The 12,094-nt window shown below is 40.1% G+C and overlaps 1 protein-coding gene across 3 annotated transcripts in view; it reads left to right on the top strand.

Annotated features, from left to right (window-relative positions):
• Window positions 1-12,094, top strand: part of myripb (myosin VIIA and Rab interacting protein b) — a 339,066-nt gene that overhangs the window by 147,192 nt on the left and 179,780 nt on the right. For all 3 annotated transcript variants that reach the window (XM_061922023.1, XM_061922022.1, XM_061922021.1), the window contains exon 3: window positions 9,872-10,093. In XM_061922023.1, coding sequence (XP_061778007.1) covers window positions 9,872-10,093 — 222 coding nt within the window. The remainder of the gene's footprint in view (window positions 1-9,871; window positions 10,094-12,094) is intronic.

Here is a 12,094-nt window from a genome sequence, read left to right as displayed (position 1 = left end):
CACTGAGTATAAGACACAATGATGAGTAAGGGGAGCGCAGTTAGTGATGAATGTCACACTATCCAGCTTATGGAGACAAGCAGCAGTAGCATTCATGTACAACACATCTCATAGTCAATAAGGTAAAAAGGTTGTTTCCACCAATTTCTGTTTCACAGTAAAAAAAAAAATAGTCTAAATAGTAGGCAGCTAACAATTCAGGTAACTGTGAGTATATATTTTGCCTATAATGCCCTCTAAAAAACATCAAACAACCTCCAACATTGTTTTATGTACATGCTTAAGTATGTATGTTACATACTTAGAGGCATATTTAGAATAACATGTAATACTTGTAGTATTTTGCTCATTTTATGCATCACTGTTGCTTGATTTTACAGAGTGCATAGCAACAGTAGCGTTATATGTTCATTGCCATGCGGTAAACGTTACAAATAAGAACATAAAACAGTGACTTTTAATGCCTGCTTTCACTGGGGTGCGGACTCTAAAAAAACCCTTCACAGATAAATTCCTTGAAGTGCTTGATAAACTCCTCTAGGCAGCTTTGTCGTGCCACCATGCAGTGAATGCCGACTCCTCTTTTTAAACTTTTCCAACCACCCATGACTCACCTTAAATTGTTCTTCCATGCTGGTTCCAGCGTGATCACATCCAGTCGCCATACAAATGGCAAACCTTTTCGTGAATGATAGCTTCAGAAATGCAATTACCTGCTAGCTCCTTTTCATTTTTCCACACGAGCCACAGCTTTTTGACCTGGTTTTCACCGTCTTGCAGTTTCTCTATGTCCTTGCAAAGATATTGTACCCCTTTGGCAATGTCAGCAACCATATACACATCATTTTTATACAATGGTTGAAACTGTGGACTTGTTTCTTCTACATATACAAATCCCGTTTCCATATGAGTTGAGAAATTGTGTTAGATGTAAATATAAACGGAATACAATAATTTGCAAATCATTTTCAATCCACATTCAGTTGAATATGCTACAAAGACAACATATTTGATGTTCAAACGGATAAACATTTTTTTGTTGTTGCAAATAATCACTACCTTTAGAATTTGTGCAAGCAACATGTGACAAAGAAGTTGGGAAAGGTGGCAATAAATACTGATAAAGTATAGGAATGCTCATCAAACACTTATATGGAACATCCCACAGGTGTGTAGGCTAATTGGGAACAGTTGGGTGCCATGATTGGGTATAAAAGCAGCTTCCATGAAATGCTAAGTAATTCACAAACAAGGATGGGGTGAGGGTCACCACTTTGTAAGAAAAATGTCGAACAGTTTAAGAACAACATTTGTCAACAAATTATTGCAAGGAATTTAGGGATTTTACCATTTACGGTCCGTAAAATCATCAAAAAGTTCAGGGAATCTGGAGAAATCACTGCACATAAGCGATGATATTATGGTACGGCATCGAAAACCGACATCAGTGTGTAAAGGATATTACTACGTGGGCTCAGGAACACTTCATAAAACCACTGTCAGTAACTACAGTTGGTCGCTACATCTGTAAGTGCAAGTTAAAACTCTACTATGCAAAGCCAGACCCATTCATCAACAATATCCTGAAACGCCGCCGGCTTGGCTGGGCCCGAGCTCACCCAAGATGGACTGATGCAAAGTGGAAAGGGGTTCTGTGGTCTGACGAGTCCACATTTCAAATTATATTTGGAAACAGAGGACGTGGTGTCCCCCAAAACAAAGAGGAAAATCACCATTCGAATTGCTATGGGCGCAAAGTTCAAAAGCCAGTATCTGTGATGGTATGGGGGTGTATTAGTGCCCAAGGCATGGGTAACTTACACACCTGTGAAGGCACCATTAATGCTGAAAGGTACATACAGGTTTTGGAGCAACATATGTTGTCATCCAAGCAACGTTATCATGGACACCCCTGCTTATTTCAGCAAGACAAGTGTTACAACAGCGTGGCTTCGTGAAAAAAGAGTGTGGATACGACAGCGGAGATCCCGGACTGTTGAACGACTAAAGCTCGACATAAAACAAGAATGAGAAAGAATTCCACTTTCAAAGCTTCAACAATTAGTTTCCTCAGTGCCCAAACATTTGAGTATTGTTAAAAGAAAATGTGATGTAATACAGTGGTAAACATGCCCTTTCCCAACTACTTTGGCATGTGTTGCAGCCATAAAATTCCAAGTTAATTATTATTTGCAAAAAAAAAGAAGTTTATGAGTTTGAACATCAAATATCTTGTCTTTGTAGTGCATTCAATTGAATATGGGTTGAAAATGATTTGCAAATCATTGTATTCTGTTTATATTTACATCGAACACAATTTCCCAACTCATATGGAAAAGGGGTTGTACAATTGGTGCACCATTGGCGGCTCCCCCGTCGTGTCCTCCTCGCAAATCTGTAAACAGGATGTGACGTCGGGGCCCCGCCTCTTCTCTTGTACAAGAAGTGATGTCATCAAAGTGGCAGCCCCCATAGGTCTACCAGCGGCATACAAAATTAATACATGAATGAAACTTTCATACGCTGTGACATTGTTTACACAGTGAGGCATATTTGGCTCGATCTATATGTTCATACACCAAAAAGGCCGCAACTAAAGGTGTTTGTGAATCAAGGTTCTACTGCAGTGGTTCTTAACCTTGTTGGAGGTACCGAACCCCACCAGTTTCATATGCACAAACCAAACCCTTCTTTAGTGAAAAATAAAAAGTTTTTTTTTCGAATTCAAGACAAAGTTATATGTTTTTGGTAACACTTCAGTATGGGGAACTTATTCTAAGTAAGAAATAGTTAATTTTGAGTTATTTGGACACTATGGGAACATATTCTAAGTAATAAAGACCTCATTTAGAGTTATTTGGTTAGAGTTATAATGCCGAATAAGGCATTAATAAGTACTTAATAATGACTAGTTAAGAGCCAATATGTTACACATTTGCATGTTAATAAGCAACTAATTAATGGTGAATATGTTTCCCATACTAATGTGTTACCATGTTTTTTTTTTTACTGGTGCACAAAATGAACCGTGCATGAACATCACCTTGTTCAAACAACAAAACCAACTCAAAGAGCGGTTTCTTGTATGCCGTGGCTTGCTATGGCAGCGTGCTGAGAGTGAGGGACGCTAACAGACTGGACAAGTTGGTAGAGAAGGCCAGTAATGTGGTGGGAGTGGAGCTAGACTCTCTGGCGGTGGTGTCAGAGAGGAGAAGTTTAGCAAAACTCCCAGCCATTATGGACAACACCTCTCACCCACTACACTCGGACCTTGCGGAGAGAATGAGAATGTTCAGTGGAAGGCTCAGACTCCCTAAATGTAACACGGAACGACACAGGAGGTCCTTCATACCGACAGCCATCAGACTGTATAATGCATATGTTCCTTTTTTACTGCACTTAAATGTAGAATATATTTATATTATTCATATATTATATATATAAGAGATGTCATATATTATTTATTATTATTATTGTTTATTGTGAGCGAACTGTGGTGCTGAATTTCCCCCAGGGATCAATAAAATACTTTCTATTTTATTCTATCTATTCTATTGAAAACAAATTACAAACCTGTAATTCAGTCAACTGTTGCCGTATCCGTAATACGCCGATAGGAAGAAGTTTGTATTTACACGATGAGTCGGGTGTGTTTTGACCTCCACCAAACCCCTGCGGCCGACTTACCGAAGCTGTAGGGTTCGATCGAACCGAGGTTAAGAACCCCTGTTCTACTGTATAGATATGATGCACTTTAGATATTGTTGCGTCAGACCAGTCTTCCTCTCAGGGAAAAAAAGTCACTGGTCAATCCCAAGTTCTTTCGGATGACATATATGTTGAGTAAGAAGGGCCATCAAGACAAATTAGGAATATTATCAAGTTTTACCAAAGCTTTAGGAGTCCAGTCTTAGAGTGTGTTAATACCAGCATCTAGAAGTGAACTTATGGAATATGAAAACAGCCCCCACCCTGCCCAGAAAAGAATAAGATAAGATTCTATACAAGCACAAAGAGTACACATGGAAAAATATTAGCTGCTTTAAACATGACAATGAAAATGTTATGACTCGGAGTAAGGAAAGGACCCAGATGCAGACAGGAAGTTAAAAAAATAAAGCTTTTATTTTGAAATAACTTTTTACTTCCAGTGCAAAAAGTATTTTGCAAGAATCATTACAATACGCGGAAAATAATTCCGAGAATAAACAGGTAAATCAAAATCTTTCCAAAAAATAAGGAGGAATACTAATCTAAGAAAAGCTAACAAAATAGAATAACAATAAGAATTAACCAAAAGCGCTCAGACAGGAGGAAAAAAACACAAACGACCGATATATATATATACACTAAATAGGAATAAACAAAAATCACTCAATCAATAAGGCAAACTATACAAAATTAGGAAAAACAAACGCTCACCAATTAGATAGACGAAGGATAACAAGGGTGTTCGAGGGAGGAAAAAGTCAACTCAAAATTACAGCAAACGACTGCTTTATCCAAAAAGCAGAACCAGGGAAAGGAGCAAGACAAGGTTTTCAGGGACATGGACATAGACGCTAGAAAGGCATGTTAGACCAGACGATCTGGCACAGGACAAGAGGAGGCGTGAGCTTAAATAGGGTATGGGTATGATAGGAAACAGGTGGAAACAATCAGGGATCAGGGATGACATCAGACTGGTGACACAAGAGGAAGGGCCTGTGATCGTAAACAAGAGGGTAGCTTTTCAAAATAAAACACGTAAACCACAAGACAGAAAAAACAAGACAAGACTTCCCTCACCGCGGTGTGACAGAAAACAAGGAATAAGTCTTAAAAAGACATGCATTCTCCACAATATGTATGTGCCTCCATAGCGCATAAATACATAGTTGTCACTGGTGTAATACCAGGAATTTTATCAACACTGAACAGGACAGCGCTATCATTTCAGCACCATGGACAGCGTCCCTGTTCAGCAAGACACAGCACATTTGAAGCTCAAAGTGTTCAATATTCAACTAAACAAGCCATTTGCCATGGCTGTTGAAAAGAGGCAAGGCTAACAAGCTCCACCCCCTCAGTGTGTAGTAAAGCTTCTAAGGCTTTGCTGCGGGTGGGTCTTGCATGTTAGCTTTTAATCCGAATGCATAACAGTAGAATCTCCTTTGTCCATTAAAGCTTTACTCCACTTTTTATGACCTTTTTATAAACATTTTTTAACTGCACGAATGTTAGTGCTGGCTGGATGGAGGTTAAATGGCAAACACTGTAAATTGTATGAACAATATTTTATATAATGAGTGTTTTGGTAGCAAAGATGAAAGTTGCTGAAAAAGAAAATATTGGACGACACGTGCTTCCTTGTCCTTGATTTACAGTATGTGGATTAGCTTTTTAATGCATGATGCATTAATGTCCGCTTCTGCATGTTGGCTTGTCTGCACCCCCGCACCCACTGCAGCGTGTTAATGGTCTACATCTAATGATGCAGAAGAAATGCAATTAAGGGCGAATGTTCTAGAGGAGCAACTTTAATAACTTACTGAAGAGGGAAATTGCAGCCACCTCTACACAAACACACACACGCACAAACGCACACACATATTCCAGTTTTCCAGGTGTTAAATGTTTTTTCCTTACCTTCCTCTCCTTTAAAGAGCAGCATATGTTTTTGTAGGCACTCTAAATTGCATTTCACCCTCTGCAGCCTTTTTACATGACTTCTTGTATGGTTGTAATAATGTGCAGCGTGGCTCATTTTTCAACATTTGATGCTTAAACGCATGCCTAATATCAGCTATTGTTCCACTTTTGACACATGGGTGTCAAACTCAATTTAGCTCAGGGGCCGCATGGAAGAAAATGTGTGCACACTTGGGCCGGACTATTAAAATCATGGCATTAAAACTAAAAAATAAAAACAACCCCACATTATTTCGTTGCCTTACTTTGGCCAAAAATAGGACAAACACATTTTAAAAACATACAAAAAAATACAGGCAGCAGTAAAGTTTAGATCCATGAAGGAAAGAAGAGAAAGAATGAATGTATATAACTGAATAAATTATGCGTAAAAATGTGTTTTCTTTTGTATTAGTTTTTTTAATGAAATGAAACAGATTCTGACAAAAAATTTCCTTAACACAATATACATTGTGTGATATAACAGGATAATGCACACGTTTATTATTTGTTTTCAAAACGGTTACAAAAAAGTGGCACCCCAAAAATGTACTGTGGGACCCCATTTTTATGACAGGATGGGGCCCCTGGGAACCCGTTTTGAAAATTCTTAGCGCCAACATTGATGGTGTATCGGTGCATGCAAAACAGCAGCAGGCGGCTGTGGCCTGCGGGCCGGTTTTAATACTAATCCAATATCATCCATACATGGGGGCCATAGATAATTTATTCTCGGGCCGGATCTGGCCCGCAGGCCTTGACTTGGACACATAAGGTTTAGAAATTCCGGGTTTATTGAGGTAATGAATGAAAAACATTGCCCACCTCTGACTAGCTAAATGAGCCTCCCTTGTGCATACAGCCGCCGCTTCACAGAGGACAGCATTTAGAGGGAAAAAAATAATAAAATCAGGCTTCGTTACACATCCTAAAATGAAGCGACTATCTGAGAACAGGATAGCATAGGACGTTGATGCTGCTAAAATTGGACTGTCGCTCACATAGCTATGTTAGTGTTGCTAACGCATCAATGTTACGTTGTTGTACTGTAGACCAGTGGTCCCCAACCTTTTTGTAGCTGAGGACCGGTCAACGCTTGATAATTTGTTGGGGGGGGGCGTGATTTTTTTTTTTTTGTCGTGAAAAAGGGAGGTTTTTTGGTTTGTGCACAATTGTAAGTGTATCCTGTGTTTTTTATGCTGATTTAATAAAAAAAAAAAAAATATATATATATATATATATACATATATATATATATATATATATATATATATATATATATATATATATATATATATATATATATATATATATATATATATGTTAAAAAAAAAAAAAACATTCTTCTGTGGCCCGGTACCAATCGAACCCGGTGGTTGGGGACCGCTGCTGTAGACTATGTAAAAATATTGTCTGTATTACACACACTTCCGTTTTGAAGAATTCACCATTTTTATATCATCATCATCATTAGACTCATTGTTTTATTCTGCCTTGTAAAAAAACTTCCAATTTATCTTTCTTCATGAGAGGTTGTAGGTTTTTATTTGTTTTTTTTTTTTTTAGAACAAATTAATACAAATACTAAACACATTAAATCAAATAATAAAGTCATGTACATTGTAAGTCAAAAGAAAAAAGAATTAATGAATGTGTTCGCTTCTCCTGCACAAAGGCTAGTAGGATCCCTAATAATTACAAATGACAAAATAGTGATTTTAAAATAAATTGTGAAAAAATATATATACAAACCCCGTTTCCAAATGAGTTGGGAAATTGTGTTAGATGTAAATATAAATGAAATACAATAATTTGCAAATCCTTTACAACCCATATTCAATTGAATGCACTACAAAGACAACATATTGGATGTTCAAACTCAAAAACTTTGTTTTTTTCTTGCAAATAATAATTCACTTACAATTTCATGGCTGCAACACGTGCCAAAGTAGTTGGGAAAGGGCATGATCACCACTGTGTTACATCACCTTTTTTTTAATAACACTCAATAAAGGTTTGGGAACTGAGGAAAGTAATTGTTGAAGCTTTGAAAGTGGAATTCTTTCCCATTCTTGTTTTATGTAGAGCTGCTGTCGTATTTTCCGCTTCATAATGCGCCACACATTTTCGATGGGGGACAGGGTCTGAACAGGAAAGTACCCGCACTCTTTTTTTTTACAAAGCCACGCTGTTGTAACAGGTGCTGAATGTGGCTTGCAATGTCTTGCTGAAATAAGCAGGGGCGTCCATGAAAAATACGGCGCTTAGATGGCAGCATATGTTGTTCCAAAACCTGTATGTACCTTTCAGCATTAATGGTGCCTTCACAGATGTGTAAGTTACCCATGCCTTGGGCACTAATGCCCCCCCATACCATCACAGATGCTGGCTTTAGAACTTTGCGTCGATAACAGTCGGGATGGTTCGCTTCCCCTTTGGTCCGGATGACACGATGTCGAATATTTCCAAAAACAATTTGAAATGTGGACCCGTCAGACCACAGAACACTTTTCCACTTTGCATCAGTCCATCTTAGATGATCTCGGGCCCGGAGAAGCCGGCGGCGTTTTGGAAATTGTTGATGAATGGCGTTCGCTTTGCAAACTACAGCTTTAACTTGCACAGATGTAGCGACAAACTGTATTTAGTGACAGTGGTTTTCTGAAGTGTTCCTGAGCCCATGTGGTGATATCCTTTAGAGATTGATGTTGGTTTTTGATACAGTGCCGTCTTAGGGATCGAAGGTCATGGTCATTCAATGTTGGTTTCCGGCCATGCCGCTTACGTGGATTGATTTCTCCTGATTTTCTGAACCTTTTGATGATATTATGGACCGTAGATGTTGAAATCCCAAAATTTCTTGCAATTGCACTTTGAGAAACGTTGTTCTTAAACTGTTTGACTATTTGCTCACACAGTTGTGGAAAAAGGGGTGTACCTCGCCCCATCCTTTCTTGTGAAAGACTGAGCATTTTTTGGGAAGCTGTTTTTATACCCAATCATGGCACCCACCTGTTCCCAATTAGCCTGCACACCTGTGGGATGTTCCAAATAAGTGTTTGATGAGCATTCCTCAACTTTATCAGTATTTATTGCCACCTTTCCCAACTTTTTTGTCACGTGTTGCTGGCATCAAATTCTTAAGTTAATGATTATTTGCACACAAAAAAAAATCAGTTTGAACATCAAATATGTTGTCTTTGTAGCATATTCAACTGAATATGGGTTGAAATGATTTGCAAATCATTGTATTCCGTTCATATTTACATCTAACACAATTTCCCAACTCCTATGGAAACAGGGTTTGTATTTTATTCAGCTCTATATTCGAAGGTGATATTCAAAAAACGAGAAGCTCAGAATTGCACTTCTTGGAATCACAAGTATGGACAAACACAGCTCATTGGCATTAAAGCTTCAGAAACACAACATGGCGTTGTTCCCATCACGGTCTATTAAAAACACTTTTTAACCGCGTGAACTCCAGCAGCATCATGGAATTTTGTGGTATTACACTATTGTGGGACCTGAGACTTATTTCAAAGTTTTGCAGTATTGTAGTTATTTAGGACTTTACGATTGTAGCTGAGATAGGCGAAAGGGAATAAGCGGTAGAAAATGGATGGATGGATGACAGAGTTGCTGTCTTATCAACTACATGTATTTGTTTGGATTTTGGAAATTAAAATAAATTTGACGCATTGCAGCAACAGTTTGGCCGAGTCAGTTCATGTGGGAGAACCGTAGGGCTGTTCTGCTCTGTTGATCTTCATTCTCGTAACGCTGCTAAAGCCTAAACCCTTTCAATTGAAGCGTTTTATTTCAGCCTTGTTTGTGCAAGTGGGCTTTGAAGGAGCCTTATTCACGCCTTTTCAATATCATTACTCTCATGCCATATTTGCCTTAATTAATAGAGATGGCACTAGATTAGGGATGCAGGGGCGAGAGGTGGGGGGGGTAGCGGGGGTGCTCACCAAGCTCCCCTCGGTCTTCCAAATGGAAATGTCAGCCGTCATTCCACAGTGAGCACGTAGTGACAGGAAGCTTGTTAACTCCCCTCTGCTGTTTATACATTTTTAATTTTCCACAGCATCTCCCATTATTCCACATCGTTGTCAAGTTCTACCTCTTGACCAGATGCTCACCTCCCCCCCCGCCCTCTCTCTCTCTTTCTTTCTCTCTCTCTCTCTCTCGGCTCCAGCGAGATGAAGCAGGAGCTGGCGGAGGAAGGCAGCAGATGCTCCATCCTCACCAAGCAGCACCGTTTCAACGAGCACTGCTGCATCCGCTGCTGCGCGCCCTTCACCTTCCTGCTTAACCCCAAGCGCCTGTGCCTGGACTGCCAGTACAACGTGTGCAAGACCTGCTGCACCTACAACAAGAAGGACAAAGCGTGGCTGTGTGCCGCGTGCCAGAAGGGCAGGTCGGTATAAACCACTCACGCACGGGCGGATGGAGGAGAGTGAATGGAATGTGGCTTGACTGGCGGCATTTGTGAAAGGACACTATTCAAAGTGACATCCGCTGCCAGCATATGTCTATGTGATGCATTTAATTTTTGACATTTGCACTTAAAGTTGCAACTGAATGATTTTCGTGCCACCCTATACAAATGCATCCAACATTTTGGCTTCAAAGACATGTAAATGTGGGAGCTACCCCCATGCCTTTGGGTGTTGCATTAGACTCCTCGCTGTATGGATTGTCAGCCACAGGCAGGGTGGGGTGTTGGAACTAATGCACTGTTGGAGTAGAGGAATGCGAGTTGTCTGATAATATTATTAGAGCTGTCAAAAATGTGGAATAATTATTCATCTTTTTTTAAAAACACAATGAACCCATTTGGAGGTCAGAATGACTCAAAATACCCAAAATGTCCAAGAAGGGGTGGCGGAGCTCAGATTACTCCATCTCTCGTTACGGCCAGTTTGTCCTTGAGCAAGACACTTCACACACCTTGGTCCCAGTGCCACTCACACTCACTCACGTTTGAAGTTGGAGGAATGTTTGGTGGTTGGCGTTTCTGTCGGTCTACTTACCGCAGGGCAGCTGTGGCTACAAATGTGGCTTACCATCATCAAGGTGTGAATGTGGAGTGAATTAATTATGGGTCTCTCTGTCTCACATTTTTAAATCGCTAGAAGAAAGCGCTATGTAAATCAAACTCATGTAATAGTCCTGGGTTCAATCCCAGGCTTGGGATCTTTCTGTGTGGAGACATGCACCTGGGGTTTGGTTGATTGGCAACACTAAATGGTCCCTAGTGTGTGAATGTGAGTGTGAATGTTGTCTGTCTATCTGTGTTGGCCCTGTGATAAGGTGGCCACTTGTCCAGGGTGCACCCCGCCATCCGCCCAATTGTAGCTGAGATAGGCGCAAGCGACCCAAAAGGGAATAAGTTGTATAAAATGGATGGATGGTTTATAGTGTTATTATTGATATAAGTAGTGTCCGCATGTGCAAATGTGTTGTTGATTTGGTGGTGGCAAACAAGTCAACATGAAAGAGTCCTGTTTAATGGGAAATTGAGTACAAAAACGGAACAATCCACTGACATGAAGTCTTACAGACGCTCCTCGGCCATTCAAATATTGTACCTTCACCACGTCGCAGTTTCTTTTTTAAAATAAGTTTTCATTTTTTAAAAACATATTAACCAACAGACCTGGGCACTAGAGATGCGCGGATAGGCAATTATATCATCCGCATCACCAAAGTCGTCATCCACCCGCTGTCCACCCGAACCAACACTGTATCAGGAACGTATCCGCCCGCCAACCGCCCGCTGAAATACTTCAGAGGTTGTCCGCCTTTACACTCACAGAGCTATTTAAACCTGTTTCACTGAGTAATGATGACAATTGGAGCCGCTAACGTTACCGCGACTATCCAATAGCGATCATCATGATGACAATAAAATGGGTGTGCGGTGAAGCCATTGCCTTAGACACTTTCAACAACACGTACGAACCGATTGTTGGTCCGGCAACATGTTGTGTGCAGCTTCCGCAATTACACGTTCAAGATTGAAAGGCATACTGGGTGATACAGAGTACACTTATGTTTGTGATATAAACACTTTAACACTTACTAATATGCGCCATGCTGTGAAGCCACACCCAACAAGATTGACAAACACATTTCGGGAGAACATTCTCACAGTAACACAACATAAACGCAACACAACAAATACCCATAATCCTTTGTATCCGTGACACACCCTGAATATATTTTACACTCCCGCGCCCCCAACCCCGCCCACCTTACCGACGCACGGGGGGAGAGGTGGCGGGGTTTGCTGCTAGCAGGGTGTATAAAATAGTCAGGATTTGTCATTAATACAAAGGATTATGGGTATTTGTTGTGTTGCGTTTATGTTGTGTTACTGTGAGGATGTTCTCCCGAAATGTGTTTGTCGTTCTTA

This window comes from Nerophis ophidion, linkage group LG15, assembly GCF_033978795.1.
Source record: "Nerophis ophidion isolate RoL-2023_Sa linkage group LG15, RoL_Noph_v1.0, whole genome shotgun sequence".
Classification (NCBI taxonomy): domain Eukaryota; kingdom Metazoa; phylum Chordata; class Actinopteri; order Syngnathiformes; family Syngnathidae; genus Nerophis; species Nerophis ophidion.
The sequence above is the reverse complement of the archived record's forward strand: the minus strand, read 5'-3'. Positions and strand labels throughout refer to the sequence as shown.